At 39.5% G+C, this 22,892-nt stretch overlaps 3 protein-coding genes across 5 annotated transcripts in view; all 3 read right to left on the reverse strand.

Moving 5' to 3' along the window:
- The window catches only part of LOC143208896 (uncharacterized), a 141,292-nt gene that overhangs the window by 58,630 nt on the left and 59,770 nt on the right, over nt 1-22,892 (reverse strand). For both annotated transcript variants that reach the window (XM_076423830.1, XM_076423828.1), the window contains exon 2: nt 20,211-20,434. In XM_076423830.1, coding sequence (XP_076279945.1) covers nt 20,211-20,434 — 224 coding nt within the window. The remainder of the gene's footprint in view (nt 1-20,210; nt 20,435-22,892) is intronic.
- LOC143208902 (uncharacterized) lies at nt 4,448-13,540 on the reverse strand. 2 transcript variants are annotated; one of them, XM_076423845.1, is made up of 7 exons: nt 10,378-13,540; nt 10,052-10,304; nt 8,807-8,919; nt 8,585-8,704; nt 8,345-8,497; nt 8,223-8,279; nt 4,448-7,289 (listed from the first exon to the last, which is right to left on the reverse strand). In XM_076423845.1, the coding sequence occupies exons 1-7, from the start codon at nt 10,505-10,507 to the stop codon at nt 7,120-7,122; spliced, it is 996 nt and encodes a 331-aa protein (XP_076279960.1). In that variant the 5' UTR covers nt 10,508-13,540; the 3' UTR covers nt 4,448-7,119. The 2 variants fall into 2 exon arrangements, with proteins under 2 accessions (XP_076279960.1, XP_076279959.1); XM_076423844.1 differs by having other exon boundaries at nt 4,449-7,289; nt 8,345-8,704.
- Nucleotides 13,683-19,665, reverse strand: LOC143208903 (uncharacterized). The gene is made up of 7 exons (XM_076423846.1): nt 17,084-19,665; nt 16,764-17,010; nt 15,523-15,632; nt 15,301-15,420; nt 15,056-15,205; nt 14,932-14,988; nt 13,683-13,998 (listed from the first exon to the last, which is right to left on the reverse strand). Exons 1-7 carry the CDS (start codon nt 17,211-17,213, stop codon nt 13,829-13,831), a joined length of 984 nt encoding a protein of 327 aa, XP_076279961.1. The 5' UTR covers nt 17,214-19,665; the 3' UTR covers nt 13,683-13,828.

Raw genomic sequence — 22,892 nt, forward strand, 5'->3', positions numbered from 1 at the left:
GAGAATACGCGTGTATCGGCAAAGTATCGGCGGAGAGGTGAACAGTGCTGGAAGATTAGATCCACGTCGAGTAAAAATGGTGGACTGAGAACGAGGCAAACAAGGAACGTCGGGGAAATCGGAGCGGAAGGCGAACTTGAAGACGGAACTGGTCCGTCGAATCTGCATTTACATAGCATCCACCGTATTTCACGCAAATAGAATGGCTTTGGAGACACGGCCTTTCTCTTTTCTTACCGCGAACGGCGCGCCACGGCGAATTCAAGGGGGCGAGGGGACGACAGGGACGAAGGAGCAAAGGGGCAAAAAGGCTTTGAGCTTACGACAATGCCGCTTTAAGTCGACTTCGAGGAGGTTCGCAAGGAGGAAAACTCAGTCGGGGACAAGGGTGTATTGTCGCGCGCACAAACAGCGAAATCCTTCTTTCGCTGGAACGCATGTAGGTCACGTAAGATCTTTCTTTAGGGGGGGGGGGGGGCCGGGCACACATAACTTTAATCGATTTTCTGCCGGAACAATACTCCGGCAATAGTCGTGGCTCGGACAAATATCGACCGGTCAAGGGAACCGCCGAGACGAACCAAAGAAATTCCGTGACCCCAGCCGGTCCCTGCTTTTATTACCGTTTCCCGTCTTGTAGTAATTTCAACGAAAATCTGCAACGATTCGTTTTGAATAGAGCGGTACCGTACCAGCTACTACAAGCATAGTCATCAAGTTAAAACTTATCCCCACTCTACCTTCCCCTTCTACGACGCTGTTCCCCACGCTTCCGCTACGGCCCGGTCACGTGACGCGTTTCGTCTCTTTCATGCACGAATCACACCGTCACGTGACTGATCCGGTACCGGCAGAGAGAGGGTAACTTTTTCTCCTCGATTCGAATCAATTCCCCTGAATCTGGCTATGGTTGCAAGCACCGACGCTCGTTTCCGGAATCAACCATTCGCGGATTAGTTTGATCCTCTTTGACTTATCGATCCTCCAAATACGACGTATGTATAATACAACTGGAACTCCGAACGTTTTTGACGATCGCATGTTGGAAAACTTGTCATGCACGTCGCAGCAGTCTCGGGTTAAAGAGAAGAGGAAATAGAGAACGATATAGATTAAAACGCGGTCAAAAGGGTCCCGGCGCGGTCATCCCTTTTGTAAGTCTGCGATACCATTGAAAAGCTTTCGAAAGGAGCTTTCAGGTTTATCATAATTGCAATCTAGCGACCCGATCGTCCCTCCAATAGCGAACCGCCCTCGTCCAACCGTCGAAACAAACCGTACGGACCTCGGGAATTAGTATTTCCACTGGGATTAGCGTTCATGAACAAACAACAGAAAAGCACGTCGGACGAAGAAAAATATTTTATTGCACTCTTATGTAACACAATTGAAAACACAAGCATTACGGTTCTTTTATCATTGTTGCATTAAAATGCTAGGCGTCAATTTAAATATAGATTACAAGTCAAGTCGTGTTCCGAGAACATTTGGAAAGAATCAGTTCCCCGAAAAATACGAGAGTAGACAAAAACAAACCGCAAAGTAATATCACAACCGGGAAGGGTATCTCAAATTTGCGTTCTACAACTGCCCTATGTTTAGCATTTGTTTGCGCAAGTGTGAATACCGTCGATATGATTTTCTCCGCGCGATCCAAGAAACCAGCAGTCACCATACGGATCGCTATGTTTTGGAAGCGTTCTTTGTACGGTGATCTCTTCTTCATGGTCAGCAAGACGCTGCGAACCTCCACGCACAAGTTGTTCAATTTGAAAAGACGTTGGCCGAACGCGTCCTGTCTCGAATTCACGATCATCTCGGCGACTTCACGTTCGAAAAAGTACGACGTGTTCGCACGTGGTTGTAGGTCAAGAATCTCGTCACCGTACGTGATCATCCAAGGTAGCATGTTCCTCTTGACGCTCCGCGGTATGTGCTCCGAGTTCATAAATTCCGGGTACGTCGGCTCGTCGACCATCACGGTGAGTCCCGATCGCGCGAGGTCCTCGAAATCATCGATCTGGTATTCTTGGTGTACGAATGACAATTCGAAGATTTCGGTGTAGAACATGGTGGTGTACATGATAGAGACCGTCACCAAAGAGAGGAACACAACTTTCTCCCTGGAGGTTGTTGGCAACAACGTGACGGAAAAGCCGAGAAGCAGATTTACCAGATACATGGCTCGTCGTAGACGTTCGTCGATTCGGAGGAATATCGACGCGACGAGAAACACGATCACGATGGCTGCGCCGAGGCAAATCGTGTAGAAGATGTTCCACAGGAACACAGTCTTCACCGGCAGAATGGGAGTTATCAGACACACGTCCGAGTTCAAGAACATTTCGATGTAATTCGCGGTATCGTCCAATTTTGACAGGTAACTGTACTGAAGAGGATACGCCTCTGCTTCAGAGACATCATCGCATATAAAAAGGGAGAAGTTCATCGTAAAAGAGAGGGCGTTTATTACTGTGCTACGGAAGTAGAGCTCGCTTACAGAATGACTGCTCGTTGTGTTATACTGTTCTGTACTTTGATAGCATATAGGCTGCCGATGCATATTCTCTACTTTATCCGGGTACCATGTGACGCTGAAAGGATCCTCTTTCGTGTAGCTGTTTGAAAACGGATTGTATCGATGAGCGACCATGAGCTTCGTCGACGACAGGACTTCGAGAATCTCCACTCGAATAATTTTCTGGGTCCACAAGTACTTGTAAAAGTCTTCGATGTGGGTATCGGTTTCATCCACTACGAGCAGGAATAGAATCCTTGGAGTGTGAGAACCCGAGGATACCTCGAGCAAATTGCTGACTATCTCGTCCCAGGATTGAACATCAACACGAGAAGCGTATACGTAGATCAGAAGACTAGCGGAGGTAGCTAAATCATCAGGGGACTTTGATGTTTTCGTGACGTCGATTATCATCGTTGGTAGCAATTTCAACGCAGTTTCGGAAACAACGGAGATTATTTGTGCAGCGACGTCGTCGTTGCGATGGTTTCGGATCAGTATGAAAACGTCTCGTGTGTAACTCGATCGCACGATCTCGTGGACGAGGTCTCCGAGTCGATTATCGCTCACAGACTCCCGTAGAAATCTGTTGTCGACCAACGAGCACGTCAGAATCGCAATCCATGCCAATGCAATTACGCTCTTCATCTTATCTTCATTTGTCAGGGACGTAAACAATGGTGTAACGGTACTAGCGTGTCGACCGACTGCTCTGACGGAACTGCGAACTTCCGAAGTCGTGGCAGTGGTCGCGGTAACAATGTCCATAATTATGGCGATGGTTTATGTATGCTTTTCTGTAAAATTCATCGTTCGTATGAAATATTCATAATTGTTTACGAGCTCGGATTGGTCTTCGGCAGAGAGGATGATACAGATAATTGCACGCGTGACTTGTATAACATTTCGCGGGAAATACTCGACGATGTTTCTGCGGAATGAATATCGCTTTCCATTAGTAAAATGAAGCCACATTATTGAAGCTTGTTATGCACGGTGTTATTATTGGACTGCGGTTTGTATGCGTTCATAACAAAGACGAGTAAGTGAAAGACAGAACAGTAAACATACAATTGAAGGATTCACGTGATTTACAATTTATTGAAATCATCTCGAAATTAATATGCATGCTGGTACTGTTTCTTGCGGTGCACAACATTTTTATTTTTACCACGCTTATATTAGCTTGCCGAGTTGTTGTTGCATGCGTCAAATCTTGTAATCGAATTTTATACCACTTCTCGATTAGCTAGAGACTTGAAACTTTAAACATAGCTTAGAACTGGATGACAATGCAATATTAAAAAACAAATTTTTTAAAAAAACTGTGCGTGTAGGAGAAAAAAATTTTTATATTAACCGTCACACCTCGCCACGCGACGCTCGGTAGTACGTGATCGTGTTCAGCGATCCCCACTCCACGCGCCAGCACTCCCTACTCCATTACGCGTTTCCACTCCGACTCATACCCACTCCACTGACCCATTTCACACCGAAGGAGCTCACTGTGGTTGTGGTGTTCCGTTCATTCAGTTCTATTGGGTTGGCAAATAAGTTCGTTCGGTTGTTGTGATTTATTCCAGTGTAAAAAACCGAACGAACTTATTTGCCAACCCAATATTTCGGACAATTTCGGACTCCATCAAGAGACGGCGTCTCTTCGACGGCGTCATACCAGTATTACTATATCTTACGTTCCATTCAAAAAAGACTAAAAAGTAGAAAATAAAAACGTATATAAAAAAAACTTTTTAAAACCCACGCTTATATTAAAATGCACTAAAAAGGAGAAAATCATTTTTTTAGACATTGGTGACTATAAATAAAAGCGTGGAGCGCCCACGAAAATTACGTCAATATAGTTTAGCGCTCCACGCTTTTTTATTTATAGTCACTAATGTCTAAAAAAATGATTTTCTCCTTTTTAGTGCATTTTAATATAAGCGTGGTTTTTAAAAAGTTTTTTTTTATATATACGCTTCTTTAAAAATTGCTATTGGTCGCAATTGCAAGGAAAATAGCAAAAGCCTCGACTTTTAACTTTTTTATCTGTACCTATAATGAAAATTGAAAATATCCATTTTGTAGATTCAAGTATTTTGTATACATACATAAAATTTAATTAAAATCGAAAATTTAATCATTTTTCGAATTAATTGAAAAATAAGTTTTCCCAAAATTCCGAACAATAGCAATGTTTTAAAAAGAATTGTTCACGTGCTACCTAGTAAATTAATCCTTCAAACAAGTCGAAAAAAACTCGAGCCGTTCGGTCCAATTTTGAAAAAGTTTTTAAAAAGGTTGTATGAATAAATTTTACATTGAGACTAGGCAGTTTCTGTTTCTGGCAGTCGTTGGCACAACACTTTCATTTCTTGTAAACATCCTATTTTATTTCATCTTTGGTAATAATTAGACTGCGGTTCTTTATGCAAAATGAAAATGTCGAGCGTCAATCGTAAGAAGCTGCAGCCAAGTAAAAAGTACTTCAACGATTTTAATAAGATGAAAATGATACTATGATGTTTATGTAAATTCTCTGAATCTCATAATGCATAAAATCTAAAATGCATGAAATCCGAAATCTGATGTAATAATGTAAATTGTTATAATAATACGTAATAATATGCGGGGATGAATTATTTATAATGTGTGGCATTGATAAACGAGAATGATCATAATTTCTCGCCAATCTCTGGAGAATAGAAAATTAGTTTCGTTGCTTACGAAACTCGACAGAATATTCGGTGAATGAGAATTGTGCCAGTGACAGTGGCCAGGTGTTGCCGATAATTTCTTCCCACGATTCGGATTGTAATTTCAACTCGCCGGTGTATATGTAAATTAGGAGAGGTAGGCAGTGAATATAATTTGCTCGTGGGTTTCAATACCTTTGACATTTCTATCTGGTATTATCCTAACAACGGAGCTTCGTTAACCCGAAAATTCGGATTTCTTGTTTTGGAACTTGCTGTTACGTCGAAAATTCTGTACTACACATGTAGATAGATATGTCAGTCTTGTCGAGTGTACAAAACAGTAAATATTTTAAAAGAATTTCAGAAATCAATTAAGTTGTCTGTGGTTCAATAAAATCGTTAGGAGCAAAAATTAATTATATGGAGTTCCTGTGTCTCGTAAACAATGCACACAATTGTTATATTACATAAAAATTTGCACTCTAGTGTTATCGGTTATCAAAAATCGTGTAAGTTCTTGAAAATTATTTAATTTCTTCATCAGACATTTAGCTAAACGCCGATATGAAAATATGCTTCACTTGAACAAATACAATTTGTTTAAAAAATGATCTTCAATTGCTTCTTTAGAGCAACGTACTCTACGTTTCCCTAAACAAAGTAGAAATTTCAACATTTTTTTCGGTAACAGTGGTGGCAGATATTTTTCACTATAAGAGTATTTTTATTAATATCGTAACATCGTCTTACGAAATCTGTAGTAATTATAAGAAACGGTTACAGTAAAACTTGATTGATGTTTTCATGGAAGTAAATATAGTAACGATTATGTTAATTCAAAGGATGTTTGTATCCTGACGAGACATTATTTCTAGTAGAATGAAAAATTATAAATAGAATTCACTCCGCATGCATGACGTCAGTGCAGGAATCGTGTTAAACATAGAGAGTTTCGAACGGATATAACTATGTATTTTCATTCGCCTGTGGTCTCGGTAGACGTTAATTAATGCTTGGAACTATCGGAAGCTGCAGATTAATTCGGTAGACACGGACTCGCAGACGTCAGTTACTCTCTCGAATTGGAGGGTCTGTGCAGTTTGTACCCATGTGGAAACAGAAACGATTTAAGAAACAGGTCGGGAGATTTAATTAGCTGATCGATTGTGGAGCAATCGTGGCCATCCGGCCGCTGAAAACAGAAACGGGGATTCGTGCGCAGCCAAATAGTAGAATCTGCACAATGATCAGAGACTAATTCGGGCAATTTTCGCGGTTAATGTATGCTTGAAATACGTCTCGATGGTTACGTGCCTGGGCGTAGAACAAGGTTATCGATTGGAAACTTACGACCATCGAAGAGCGACGCACATTTCGTATAGAACAGAGCCAGAGAACTTCTTCCCCACTTCTAGCTTGGCTTTATTTCCAGAGCCGGGGAACTAGCCCGGTGGCCGCTAGAGATGGCGTTCAAAATTACTCACGGTGATTTCTCACAGTGATCGCAAAATCACGATCACGACTGTGATTTTAATTTTTTTATCTCGAGTCATACTACCTTTTCATCTTTGAGTTAAAAAATGGTATTATTTATGTAATTAGTAGGAAGGTATAGACAATTTCTTATTTAAATACCAATACCAGACAATATATACGTTACTTAATAATGATAATTCGATTATTTCGCCGGTTCTGGAGGTTTCGGAGGTTCCCCGGTTCTGAGCCATAGAAGATTAAATAAATATGTGCAAGCCGATGCGAAAAACATGTTTTGTTAATCAAATATGTACTTCTAAAAAAACAAATGTATCTACAACACTATTTCGTCGGTTGAACCGTGGTTTAGCTGGTTAAATTACATCCGTTCATTCTCCAAAAATACATCAGAACGATAGTGCGGTATCAGCCAACAAAATGTGTCACGGTTGTGCAGTTCTGCTCCTGAATGCACGTTGGGAACGGTGGAACTTCACACTTGCATTTTATACATTTCGTCTCGAAAGTGTTCCCCTCTTTCAGTGTGTCACCAATGTGCATCTTCATGTTACCGAATGTACATACTTTGCTCTCGTCTGTAATATGTAAAAAGAAAGAAACTGCTGATATTTGTTGTTATTTAAACACACGATCGATCGAGTAAACAAACCGCGGTGCATTTGATTGAAAATCCAGTTGATTCCCTTTCGAGTTACAACACCTCGGTAAGTTATGCATAGTTATAGTGAAATTGTGGGCAAGCCCCTCACAGATTAGAATGTGTTTGAAAGTTCGAAACAGTTCCAAGTCCAAGCTCGTAAGTACCAGATTCCAATTTGGTAAGTACCTTGTGCATAGCTTAGCAAGTTCGAATTTCCGGCATAATTTGAATATACGATGCATATTATCGATTCGAGTTTCACATTAGAACTTTGCGTAACAGATAGATATAAATATGTACACGGGGTAAAATTTAGTTAACGCATACTAAATATTAATTGCAACTGGCAAATTGAATCAAGTAGAACGAAAGTACTAACAAAAATTTCAATATCAACCCTTAACACTAAACCTACCACTGCCGGTCAAATCACGGGTTCTGTATTTTTCATCTTACAATTATTGAAATTATGAATTTGCTTACATGGAAATTGATTCGACAAATTTCTTTATCCAAGCACAAATTGCAATAAAAATTGCACGAAATGTTTGTATGCTAAAACATTTGAATCGCTTTTAGCGCTCGGTAGGTTTAGTGTTAATCGGTATATTGAGGTTTCTCATGACTCTAACAGCATTTCTGTACACTAACTTTCGCTACTGTATTCTATGATAATTGTAAATATCAAGTTTATTTCTCTTCTCCTGATCATTTGGTGCATTTAGTCTAAAATTGCATACTTAGAGGTGCCTGAAAAAATTCAAACAGAATTTTACTCCATAATCTGAGCATTACTGTTCGGGAAGGTAACTGGATTTCAAACAAATGCTTTCTTGCCGATCGTGTAAATCGTTGCTAAGTGACGTACCTGTCTCTGACAAAGATTTACCATCGTGATTGTGAACAACGGTATCATCGTCAGTCGCTGCAAGAATAGGAACATTCGATTAGAAGCGATATCCGCAAAGCTTCCGATTGATAAAAACTTACGGCATCTACTCTGGTAATTGCACTCCTTTTGCACATCTTGGTAACTATAGAAGACGGGCGCGCATTTATTGTGTATAGCATCGGCATTTCGGAAGAGAAGACCGCAATAATATCTTGGAGTTTTTTTCTTGCAGAAGGGTTCAACGTTTTGACCTAATCGTTGAAAAATTCGCGTGATGAGTTCGTCAGATACAGTTCCTTGGTTAAACAATGTGTTAAACCAGATTCGAAATAATATACCTGTGTATCCTGGCATGCAGGTACAAACAAGATCCCGATCAGACTTCGGACTGAAGCCGTGCCCGTCGTGATAAACTTCGCCGTCTACCTCGCAAGTCACTCTCTTTTGTTCCTCCGTCACTGGACATTTAATGCAACTTAATCTCTTTAACGCACTTAAGAACTCTTTGAAGAAAATCGATGTCGTTTTTGAACGGAATTTATCTAATTAAGCTTACTCACAGCATACTTGCGTAAACCCACAACATACAGTATCATCAGTCCGTTTGTTGAAACAATCTTTTTTCCAGGGAGGAAACACGCAATCGACCTCAACGCAATTGAACTGGGCCGTTCTGTCGATAAATTAGAATAACATATCACACCGGCGTCGAAATAAAATAGTTAGACTGCGGACTTTACGTGTTCAGGATAAAAATGAATAGCTGTAATCAGAGTTGCCAGAGAGTAGGACTTGTCTCCTCACTTTACCTTGCCCTTCTACAACCCAACTCCCCCACGCTTCCGCCACGGTCACGTGGCTAATCTGGTACTGACAGACAGGGGGTAACTCGTCGTTTCTTGACAGGATATAACGATTACAATGATATTATTTTGAGAAAATTATAAAGGCGTTCTTCAGTAATTTTTATTTTGCATAAAGATCCGCAGTCTAAAAGTTGCTAACAAATATACAGTGAATTACAATAATATTCGCTTACTTTTAGAAAAGGACGATAACATTTTAACATCGGACCGTACGACTTGGATTTTATTGAGAAGTTAGAGCAATTACTTTACTACAAGCTGAACAAAATTTTTGGAAAAATAGCAATTGGTCGGGATTACGAAGAAAATAATAAATTGTTGTTCGCAACTCGCTTATGCGGGCCCATATTGAAAATTTAAAAAATACATTTTCTAGATGCGTATCAATTATACATATTCTTAAAATTTTATGAAAATCGGCCAACGCTGCGATGAGCTATAAATGTTTAAAGATGGTGTTTCAGTTTATCATATATATTTCTGCACCTTTTAATGCCTGTAACTTTTTTCTGCACAAATCGATTTTGTTCACAAAAGGCTATAATGAATTTTAAAGAATGCTGCAAGTGCCAAAATGAAAATTCCGAGGAAATTCCATGTAAAAATAGTAAGAACGCAATTTATTTCAGCCTTCTATCACTGCATTGGCGTTAGAACTTACATCTTTCTGCGGAAAAAACGATTTTCGAAGAAACGGCACTTTGATTCTTCTTTAATTCCAGTCTTCAATCTTAGTATTTTCTCTGTAACTCCTACCAATTGCAATTTTACCAAAAATGTTTTCACATGTCATATAGTAAACTAATTAACTTCTCAAGAATCCACTACGGAAAAAGTGTTCGTCCTTTTAAAAGTGTCCGAATATTACTGTGATCCAGTGTCTCCTATTCTCGATATTTTTCGAGAAACGACTTGGAAATACTCTCCCGCGGTACTCACCGGTCTTCTGAGAATGGGTATCCTTTTACACACTTACAGAACATATCGCAAGGACCCGCGTCCTCGTCTCTGAGGTTCTCGCCGATACTATACTCGTGGCCATTTACGTAACACTTGTTTCTGGACAATTTTTCCAGATGGCTACAATCGAACGTCTCGGCGCAGCAATCGCCGGGATTCTTGTACACCGGTTTGCATTCGATTTCCTTGTAATATCTTAAGGGGCCTGGGCACTTTGACTTGTCGCAGATCTCTTTGAAAAGAAAATAATCGATCGGTGATCGGTGACTAATAGAACGGTTTTCACGTTCGCCGAGTGATCTCACCTCGAGCCGCGCAGGATGCGACGAGAAGCGTTAGTAGAACGCATTTTGATACACTCGAATAAAAGACACTGTACACAGCCATTGTGGAAGAGAACGCGAACATATCAGCGGTCTCGCGATCGTGTCGCATCTTTTATACCTTGAATCAGAGACGTGGAATTTTTCATCTAAAATTTTTAAATAAAAGATAAACGAAAGTTATCTTTTATTTGTACTTATTTTTCGGATATACACATTCGACATAGTTTATCTGTAAGATACTCCCCAGAAATTTCATTCGTCGTCTGTAGTTTATCGAAGCTCGAAATTAACGGCGTATGCGTATCCAACTCTAGCGGCGAGAAGTTATTCGAGAGCTGTGCAGAAAGGTCGAGAAAATCGAGGGGAATACGAGTACCTCCTCTGTGATGACCTGACGAGTCTACGGCACGGGCACCGTGGTCTACGGCTTACAATTAGTGGGGGACGTTGGAGTATGCTAGAATGGGATAGTGGAACGGGAAAAGGTGAGTATTTAGCACCCGTTTCGGTGCCAACTGGCGACACTGTTCGAGAGGGATTATCCCAAAGATACAGCTGAGAATTTTTAGTTCATCTTTAGCCATTATTTGAGAGCCGAAGTCAGCGCTACCATGTATCTTACGGTGTATCCGTCAGATTTTGGCTACGAAAGTTTATTTGTGAGATTTCGATAGAGCAATTTCAATTTAACCTTGAGATTTATTCGAAGCTCGATATAGCGAGATGATTTATTCGATTTTTTTATTCGTGACGAGTATTTCGCAGAGATAAAAATCACGTGTATCTTTATCCGTTATTTTTATTTGACCTCGAATAACGGACATCTTGATTAGACGTTGCCAATTCGTAAGAATTGTTACTACAATGTCGCTTATGTACCACGGTTACGTACTAAATATCGTCAATGTTGTAAAGTATTTTCAATATTTAATTGTACCCCATACCATAAATGCATTTAGCTAACAATAAGTAAATATAAGTATAATTGGTAAAAGAAAGGAATAATATGATACTAATACAGTAATTCCGTTAATTTGTCAGTAATGTTTAGAACAGTATTTTCTCGTCAGATAACATGATAATTGTTATATTTGTTTGTTGTACGTGATAAAAATTGTTTAAATAATAGATATTTATTTGTTTTGACAATCGTTTAAGTAATAAAATATTATTGGTTTAAACATTTGATTAAATAATAAACATCTATTTGTTTAAACAATTGTTATCGTCCTTCTAAGAGCGTCCGAATATTGAATATTAATGGAAGTCACTGTACGTACAATGTACCTATGTACGACGACGTGGCAACGTCGGATCAACATCTCAGTAATTAGAAATCAAATAAAAATAACGAATAAAGACACATGTGATTTTTATCTCTTCCAATTACTCGTCACGAATAAAAGCGTCAAATAAATCGTCTGGCTAAATTGAGCTCAGAGATGGGCAATTTTTTATCCAAAATTTTTAAATAACAGATAAACGAAAGTTATCTTTTTTACTTATTTCTTTTGTACTTATTTTTCTGAAATACATATTCGATATAGTTTATCTGTAAGATACCCTCCACGTAGGAATGCGCGGGCCGCCCGATTATTATCGGGAGCCCAAATCGTCGGATCGGGTCGCAGAAAATCGGGCGGGCTCGATTCGGGTGCGCGATACTTCAAGATACATCGGACGGCCCGACAGTTTCGAGCTGCCTAGTCGGGGGTGACTCGACTTCGTCGGGTGGATTCGGAAAGAATCGGACAAGTTCGGACGAGCGAGTTATCGCGATATCCGCGTATCAACTCCGCGTTCTTATGAAATAGATAATGGTAATAACGGTATTTCTTTCATAACTCATAACGTAATTTTAATATACTTGGTTTATTTTATAATTACATTAGGTATATTCTGCAAAAATCTGCATAATATTTATTTGTATTAAATTTTGAAATAATGCACGTTACACGTGAAAAACTTATAAGACAATATTTTTCTGGCACTTCTTGATAACATTACAATAATCTTGGGGGACAAACAGTACATTATTATTCTTTAATGACATTTCTACGACGCCAAAATCTCTGTCATTCGGTAAAAACGAATGTCCTGGTACTAAGGATTGATGGTCCATTTGTCAACTGACCAGAGTTGGGCAAAAATTTTCTTCAAATAAAAATTTCGAGTAAAGAGAGATTTTTGTTGTAGTGAAATTTTTATTTAATTGAAATTCTTGACCAAGACTGCAACTGACAAATGGACTTTTGCCAGTTTCAAAATAAAAATTTGTATCATTCTATTAACCAGCTAATTTCCTTTTTACAAAATCTTTGTGATTTTAAATATATTAGTTACAATTTGCTTCAGAATGAAAAGATAACGTAGAGATGTAGAGATTAAAATTGCTAGCTTGATTTTTCTCGAAAATGGACGTTGGCCACTTTCAAAATAGACGGCTCATATAACTTACTTAATATCTTGTTATATAACTTATTAATTAACTGTCCATTAACCTTACATCAATTCTTAAAATATAAAATACATAATTATTGCCACGCTTGGCCCTAAGAATTTGTTACAGGTTTCCAAAAAACAGACCAGCCGTACTCCACTCAATGACAATCGATGCATCGCAGACCAACACTCATTGTCAGCGGAAAGGCAACACCAGGTTCGGGGAACATCCTTGAACGAGGGATCTTTATGCAGTGTCCTGCGAGACTTACGTGAGAATATGACGGAGTCAGTTGGCGTTGCACAATTTCTGTCAGGTTAATGATAGTTAACGAATAAGTTGTATAACAAGATATTAAGTGAGTTATACATATAGCAGTTAATAAAAACATCACTCCTTAAAAAATTGTCATAATTTACCTTATATTTATACCTTCCACGAGTATGTAACTCCGTAAGGATATTTTAATGATATTATTCGTATATAATGATTAATTCGTCACAATGCCCGAAATATTGTCTTTTAAATGTTTCACGTGTAACGTGCATTACTTCGAAGTTTAATACACATAAAGATTATGCACATGGTTGCCGAATATACCTAATGTTATAAAAAAAACCAAGTCATAAGTTAAGAAAGAAAACCATTATTACCATTATCTATTTCATAAAAACGCAGAGTTGAATCTCGGGCCGCCGGATGCCCGATGAGTCCTTGAAGCTCGACTTTATTCGACCCGACTCGAACACGAATATCGGGCGGCCCGCACAGTGTGCGGCCCATGGAACGCCAGTTTCCCGGTTCTGGGCCGTACAAGGTTAAACAAATATGTGCAAGCCGGTGTGAAAAACATGTTTTATTAATCAAATACTACTAAAAAAACAAATGTATCTACAACACTAAGCATTTCGTCGTCTAAACCGTGGTTTAGCTGGTTAAATTACATCCGTTCATTTTCCAAAAGTGCATCAAAACCATAGTACGGTATCACTCAATTACAGGTATCGAGAATTCGCAGGCGGTATCCAGAATGCACGTTGGGAACGGCGGAACTTCACACTTGCATTTTATACATTTCGACTCGTAAGTGTTCCCTTGTTTCAGTGTGTCACCAATGTGCATCGTCATGTTACCGAATGTGCATACTTTGCTCTCATCTGTAATATGTAAGAAGAAAGAAACTGCTGATATTTGTTGTTATTTAAACACACGATCGATCGAGTAAACAAACCGCGGTGCATTTGATTGAAAATCCAGTTGATTCCCTTTCGAGTTACAACACCTCGGTAAGTTATGCATAGTTATAGTGAAATTGTGGGCAAGCCCCTCACAGATTAGAATGTGTTTGAAAGTTCGAAACAGTTCCAAGTCCAAGCTCGTAAGTACCAGATTCCAATTTGGTAAGTACCTTGTACATAGCTTAGCAAGTTCGAATTTCCGGCATAATTTGAATATACGATGCGTATTATCGATTCGAGTTTCACATTAGAACTTTGCGTAACAGATAGATATAAATATGTACACGGGGTAAAATTTAGTTAACGCATACTAAATATTAATAGCAGCTGGCAAATTGAATCAAGTACAACGAAAGTACTAACAAAAATTTCAATATCAACCCTTGACACTAAACCTACCACTGTCGGTCAAATGACGGGTTTTGTATTTTTCATCTTACAATTATTGAAATTATGAAGTTGCTTACATGGAAATTGATTCGACAAATTTCATTATCCAAGCACAAATTGCAATAAAAATTGCATGAAATGTTTGTATGCTAAAACATTTGAATCGCTTTTAGCGCTCGGTAGGTTTAGTGTTAATCGGTATATTGAAGTATCTCATGACCCCAACAACATTTCTGTACACTAACTTTCGCTACTGTATTCTATGATAATCGTAAATATCAAGTTTATTTCTCTTCTCCTGATCATTTGGTGCATTTAGTCTAAAATTATATACTTAGAGGTGCCTGAAAAAGTTCAAACAGAATTTTACTCCATAATCTGAGCATTACTGTTCGGGAAGGTAACTGGATTTCAAACAAATGCTTTCTTGCCGATCGTGTAAATCGTTGCTAAGTGACGTACCTGTCTCTGACAAAGATTTACCATCGTGATTGTGAACAACGGTATCATCGTCAGTCGCTGCAAGAATAGGAACATTCGATTAGAAGCGATATCTTCACAAAGCTTCCGAATGATAAAAACTTACGGCATCTAGTATTGTAACTGCAATCCTTTTGCAGATTTTGATTACTATAGAAGACGGGCGCGCATTTGCTGTGTATTTCTTCGGCACTTCGGAAGAGAGGAACGCAAAATCTGTGATTTGGTTTCTTGCAGAAGGGTTCAACGTTTTGACCTAATCGTTGAAAAATTCCCGTGTCAGACCACTGAGTTCGTCAGATACAGTTTCTTCGTGAAACGTTTTGTTAAACTAGATTCGAAATAATATACCTGTGTATCCTGGCAAGCAGTTACAATCAAGATCCGGATCAGACTTCGGTGTGAAGGGGTGCCCGTCGTAATAAACTTCGCCGTCTACCTCGCAAGTCGCTCTCTGTTCACCCTCCTTCACTGGACATTTAATCCAATTTAATCTCTTTAACGCACTTAAGAACTCTTTGAAGAAAATCGATGTCGTTTTTGAACTGAATTTATCTTATTAAGCTTACTCACAGCATACCCGCGTTGACGGACAACAGGTGTCGTGAGACATTCTGTCGAAACAATTTTCTTGCGGGGAAAGAAACCCGCAATCGACCGCAGCGCAATTGAAGTAGGCCGCTCTATCGATAAATTAGAATAACATATTACACCGGTGTCGAAATAAAGTAGTTGACTGGAGACTTTACGCGTTCAGGACAAAAATGAATAGCTGTAATCAGAGTCGCCAGAGTAGGACTTGTATCCTCACTCTCTACCTTGACCTTCTACAACCCTACTCCCCCACGCTTCCGCCACGGTCACGTGGCTAATCTGGTACTGACAGAGAGAGGGTAACTCGTCGTTTCTTGACAGAATATGACGATTATAATGATATTATTTTGAGAAAATTATAAAGGCGTTCTTAAGTAATTTTTATTTTGCATAAAGATCTGCAGTCTGGAAATAGCTAACAAATATACAGTGAATGACAATAATATTAGGTTACTTATAAAAGGACGATAACATTTTAACATCGGACCGTACGTCTTGGATTTTATTGAGAAGTTAGAGCAATTACTTTACTACAAGCTGAAAAAATTTTTGGAGAAATTGCAATTGCTCGGGATTACGAAGAAAATAATAAATTGTTGTTCGCAACTCTCTTCTCTCTGTGGGCCTATATTGAAAATTTACAAAATACATTTTGTAGATGCGTATCTATGAAACATATTCTGAAAATTTCATGAAAATCGGCCAACGCTGCGATGAGCTATAAATGTTTAAAGTTGGTGTTTCAGTTTATTATACATATATATTCTTGCACCTTTCAATGCCTGTAACTTTTTTCTGCACAAATCGATTTTGTTTACAAAAGGCTATAATGAAGTTTAAAGAATGCTGCAAGTGCCAAAATGAAAATTCCGAGGAAATTCCATGTAAAAATAGTAAGAATGCAATTTATTTCAGCCTTTTATCACTGCATTGGCGTTAGAACTTACAACTTTCTGCGGAGAAAACGATTTTTGAAGAAATGGCACTTTGAGTCTTTTTTAATTCCAGTCTTCAATCTTAGTATATTCTCTGCAACTCCGACCAATTTCGATTTTTCCAAAATTTTTTTAACGTGTCTTGTAGTAAACTAACTTCTCAAGAGTCCAATATTAAAAAAGTGTTCGTCCTTTGAAAAGTGTCCGAATATTACTGTGATCCAGTGTAGCTATTCTCGATATTTTTCGAGAAACGACTTGGAAATACTCTCCCGCGGTACTCACCGGCCTTCTGAGAATCCTTCTGTACACGTACAGCTTACATCGCAAGGATTCGCGTCCTCGTCTCTGAGCTTCTCGCCGATACTATACTCGTGACCATTTACGTAACACTTGTTTTTGGACAATTTTTCCAGATGGCTACAATCGAACGTCTCGGCGCAGCAATCGTCGGGATTCTTGTACACCGGTTTGCACTCGAGTTCCTTGTAATATCTTAGGGGGCCTGGGCACTTTGACTTGTCGCAGATCTCTTTGAAAAGAAAATGATCGATCAGTGATCGGTGGCTAATCGAACAGTTTTCACGTTCGCCGAATGATCTCACCTCGAGCCGCGCAGGATGCGACGAGAAGCGTTAGTAGAACGCATTTTGATACACTCGAATAAAAGACACTGTACACAGCCATTGTGGAAGAGAACGCGAACATATTAGCGGTCTCGCGATCGTGTCGCATCTTTTATACCTTGAATCTCCGCTGTCCATGAGGGATATGGCAAGGAGGGGGTCTCCTATGTCAAAGTCCTCAAGGTGGCTTTGTTGTTTTATCAAATTGTCCGAGCAACGTGCGAAGGACATCTGCCGACGCAAATGCGGGAACGAATAGAGGAGGGATAACCGAGGAAGTTCCGTTCTCTCTCGATTATTACGCGAGCATTCCTTCTGTTTTGTCTTGATGAACATGCTCGCAGCAACACTAAAGAGATCGAGCAATCGTTTCCGACACTATCGACCATCGTTCTGCAAATTCGTCACGTACAATTAAATCATATAGCCCGTCGATAGGATACTAATACGCTGCTCGATAGAGATTCGAAACGCTTCAATTATTTACAATAGACTAGGTATCATTAATTAAACATGCACGGTGGAAATATTGCAGAAAACACTTCGTGGAAAACGTGTTCCCTCAAGGTCAATTGGTCGAACGATTCAGTCTTCGCGATTCGCGTAATCGTCTACCCAGGACGTACCAATAAAATTAACAATATCACGATTAAATTAAGCAAGAATAACAATGTAACCGTTGGGAACGTTTCTGGTTGATTTACGTATAATGAGGATGTATCAATCAGTCAGACGGTTCCGTCTTCGCGACTAGCGTCTACCCACGATGCGCAAAACCAGCCAATGAAATTAAAAATAACTCGATGAAATTGAACAAAAATAACTATGCAACCGTTGCGTTGGGAACGTTTCTGGTTGATTTATGTGTAATGTACAACGTGCGATCCAGGATGTATCAGTCGGTCAGACGCTTCTATCTTCATGATTAGCGTCTACCCACGATGCGCAAAACGGATCAATGAAATTAAAAATAACTCGATTAAATTAAACAAGAATAATTATGCAACCGTTCGGCACGTTTCTGGTTGATTTATGTACAACGTGCAATCGAGGATGTATCAATCGGTCAGATGCTTTTTTCTTCATGATTAGCGTCTACCCACGATGCGCAAGACGAGCGAATGATATTAAAAATAACTCGCATTAAATTAGACAAGAATAACTATGTAACCGTTCGGCACGTTTCTGGTTGATTTATGTACAACGTGCGATCGAGGATGTATGTATGCATACTTATAGTAAGTAATTCCACGGCGCCGTAAACAGCGGAAGGCATTAAATCAATCAACCGCAATTTGCCGCGGCGACGCGGCGCTTTATTACTTTCTAGAATTACTCGAAGGGAATTCCCCATATCGTTGTATCGATCAGAAGTGACAAACCGTTGACGTTTCAGCGCCAAAACAGGAATATCTTAATTAAAATCTGCCCGCGGTGGACAACGGTGGACAACGACGCAGAAAATTCACCGGTGAAAGTGTTTCGGCAAATTTATTCACTGTGATTTGCCGGTGATTTGTCCGCTCGTATATATTTGACAAATTTTTATTATCCGCTCGCGAAGCCTGTGATGTGTCTTTTTACAAGTCTCTCGGATGTCCCGGTAACAAATTCTTCGGAAAATTACCGATGACATCGTAGCGAATCGCATCCCCCTCGAGAGTCAAAACAAAAAGAAAGATATATATGCAGCTCCGACGAAAAAACGAATCCTGATTAATGGCGCAAGTTCCCGGGCGCTTCGCCTCGCCGGGTGCTGACCATGTTCAGAATTTATAATGGCGGAATACATTATAATGGTCCTAGGAACTGAAACTCGTCCCCTCTCGCCGCGACGCGACGCCATTGTCTTCGATGGTAATCAGGAAAGAATAACGCGGTTCCTCCTGCAATTAGAGCTTCATCTTTTGATCGATGGCGGCAATTATACTTGGAATCGTTGATCGAAGACAACAGCCGCTTCATTCCTCATCCTCTAGCTCTGTCTGAATGTCACTCGCTCTACGTATACAGGGTGTCGCAAAATTCGTGAACTTCCCGAAAGGGGGTGGTTCCTGAGACCATTTCAAGCGACATTTTCCTTTGCAAAAATGTTGTCCGCGGATTTGTTTAGGAGTTATTAACGAAAACCCACGGACCAATCAGAGCGCGACCTAGACGCGAGTTGCTACAGTCGGCCAATAGACAGTTGGCGCGCCTGTATAGATACAGGGTGTCCCACGGAACGATTTTTCGGGTGATTCCCGTAGAAAAAATGTTTGGAACAAAATTAATTATCTAAGGAGAAGCCGAAACCGGTTTATTAACAAAATTGGGCACACGGATAGCCAGGAGTTAACGACCGACGTGTTTGTCGTGGTCGCTCGTTTCATTCTGTCTTCTGCTTGCAATCTGCTGGCGATCGTAATTTCACAATTCTTTTGTTATTTCTGATTTTCTATTTTTATAAATTTAGTACAATATTTAAAAAGACGACAAGTCTTTTTTAGAGCGTCCGAATATTAATTCGAGTAACTGTATATAGAAAGGGTCCCATGGAAATCACGGACACAGATTTCTCCGACACGGTTTTCACCGACAACATTTCACCGACTCCAGATTTGACCGACAATAGCTTTGGCCAACAACACCTTTAACCGACAACGAATTTGATCCACAACAACTTAAGACGACCACAGTATGTATTATCATACAGTATTATCATATGTATTATCATACAATATTATCATACTGTGTCTGAAGTCGTTGTGGATCAAATTCGTTGTCGGTCAAGATCGTTGTCGGTTAAAGGCGTTGTCGGCCAAAGCTATTGTCGATCAAATCTGGAGTCGGTGGAATGTTGTCGACGAAAACCGTGTCGGAGAAATTTCTATGGGACCCATGTAGAAATGGGACTTGAAATTGATGTTGCTTAGGGTCTACAAAGTTAGATACAGGATTAATAATCTGACCTGATGTTGTAAATTTTAAAGCTCTACAAGAGCCAGTACACGGTGTACGTAGACATCGTCTATGAGGGTTTAATACTGGTATATTCGTTTTATTAGCCACTTTGAAAAGGAGCACATATATTTCATAGTCATAAAAGGTGAAACCTTCGACTAACCTTGTGAGTGCTGACCGCGTGCGCGCCATCGAAGATGTAAAGATGATCGTTGCAGTCGAGCTGCAACTGATCGAAGCGAAGCATGAACCGCTGCAGAATGCTATGGGTTTGGAAGGTGATGGTGCAGCCGAGGTCCTTCTCGTTTTGCGACACGATTACGGCTCCATCTATCTTCCTGTACATATCCTGTATATAGTTCTTCCTGCAAATATCGCTCATTTGATCTGCAACAAACGAAAATTCGATATTTTTCAATGGCGTAAACGAATCGGCGAACAGGAGAAAAAGTTGGTGGCGCGATGCGTCCCGAGACGCTTTCACGGCGGAGAATCTGCGAATCAGTGTTCTTTCGGCCGTTATGGTTCGTCCGGATTCGGTCGAACGAGAAAATAAAAAGGCTCGGAACATCGCCGAGTGGACGGAGGCGAAGAAACTCGATTGAAAAGTTTCGCTCGTGTTGCGCTTTGCGCTTCGGGCCATCGGGAGTACAGGAGTACACGAGATAGTTCTCCCCGTGTGACGTAGTTGCAACCTAAGATAGTTCTGCTCGAATGTGGGCCGGGGAACATTCTTGGGCAACTAACGGCAAGATTTTCGATAAACCTGCGCATCCTATTCGCGGTTAGAGGTCACGGAGCGACACTGACTTTCGCGAACCCTCCGGGGCGTTTGAGAGTTTTCGAAATTGGCAGGAATTCGAATTCATAACAGTAGAGCTCGATACAGAGGTCCCGCTCACGTTTCGATCAAATATTATTAGGTGTAGAAATTAATTCGGTGCCTTTTTAAAACGAATTTAGTATTTATTTATAATGTAATCATTAGACTGCGGATTTTATGCATCTATGACAAAAATCTGTGGATGTAATTTAAAACAGTAAAAACATTAAGACAATTTAACAACGCCCGTATGGTATTCTCGGTTTATTAAAATTGTTGAAAATAGAAAGAAAGCTTTATATGGCATCTGTGTCTTGCAATTGATGAAGACAATTTTTATTTTGCATAAAGATCCGCAGTCTAGTAATCATACATCTGTTGTTTTCGAAATAGGCTCCATTATTTTCGATGACTTTGATCCATTTGTCAGGCAACTGTCGTATTCCTTGACAGAAAAAAGATGGCGGTTTTGATGTCGTGAACTCGTCAATACATTTTTCCACCTCTTGCAATGTTTGGAAAATCTGCTAAATGATGCTGGAGTAATCGGAATAAATGAAAATTCAAGCAGAGCTCAATTCATTCATCAAAATCAAAGCAGAACGAATCATTTCAGCGGCTTTGGCAGCGCGTTCTAATTCATATGCGTTCATAATCGACGTGTCATAATTGTTACATATTTTTTGATTAAAAAAAATGATCTTTAATGAACAAGATATTTTCCCTTTTGTTCGATGATCTTTTGCCAAAAACAATAAATAAGAAAATATTTTATTGATGAAAGTTCATCGCTTGAATAATGAAATTCAGTTTAATTTCACCTTAACATACCGAAATTACTTTCTTGCCAACTCACAATAATACATAATATACTATACTAATTTATAATAATTTATAACAATATTTATATGATAAATATAATTAGTAATATGCATTAGCGCGAGTGTTCTGTAAAATCAACATTTCATCGGTTTACGTGTGTCGTCGCTTCTGTTTACAATTCGAATTTTGCATGATTAATGGTAATCGCATGATCGGTGATCGATAGTCTGTATCGAGCCATATACAAATGAAGAAGATATTAATTGCACTTTCACACGGAGGCAAATGAGTGTGTACACACGTACAATACACATCTATTCACCACGAACATAGGTTCAATCGTTTTTGTGTGGCGTCAATGTAAACATGGAGAACGAAAAAGTGCATTTTCGGCATTTAGTGCTGTTTACCAAGATAATGCTGCAAGTGATCAAACATTGCGCGAATGGTTTACGAAATTCAAATTTAACCTTAAATACCTAATCAAAGCACTGATCACAAATGATCAACGTATTACCACTCGTAAAATGTTTTTCAGCGATAAACCAGGGACATTTTGTGAGTGCCATTTAAAACTGTGGTGCCCAAGGTGGTTCGGAACTAGGGTTGCCAGAAATGTTTTATCCAATTATAGAAGAGAAGTAGTGAAAACTGCAATTATGTATATATGAGATAGGCTCAAAATATAGGGGTTCAAGTAAAAGAGGTACACAGCACATTTGAAACTTTTTTATTCAAACAAAGATTTTTGAAAATTTCTATAAAATTTTTATAAAATTTCTAACACAATATCTTATAATTAGATTGGATGCTTCTTTCTTTTGCACAGTAGCGTACGAGACACACGCATTTCATTTCCGTGCGTGTACTTTATACGCGTGAACACGTGAAACACAATTTGTGTCTCCGTGTAAAGCGGTCTACGTAAACCCAACACTACGAGCCTCGTATTTCGCTTCAATATATTCGTCCTCTTTATTTCACCGCCGATGAACAAGTTTGACTAGAGTAGTTCGGTTGCTCTCGTCGTAAATACTCTCTGATCAGGGGTTGCTTGTTCTTGGAGAGCCCTCGGAAATTGTAGCCCGGAATATCGGGGACGTGATCGAGCGAGCCAGAATTCAGAGCCATTCGTCATAGTTATTAGTCCTGCAGCTTTCCTACGTTTAATTCACAGGCTCGATGGACACGCGTAGTTGG

Source organism: Lasioglossum baleicum, chromosome 5 (assembly GCF_051020765.1).
Source record: "Lasioglossum baleicum chromosome 5, iyLasBale1, whole genome shotgun sequence".
NCBI lineage: Eukaryota > Metazoa > Arthropoda > Insecta > Hymenoptera > Halictidae > Lasioglossum > Lasioglossum baleicum.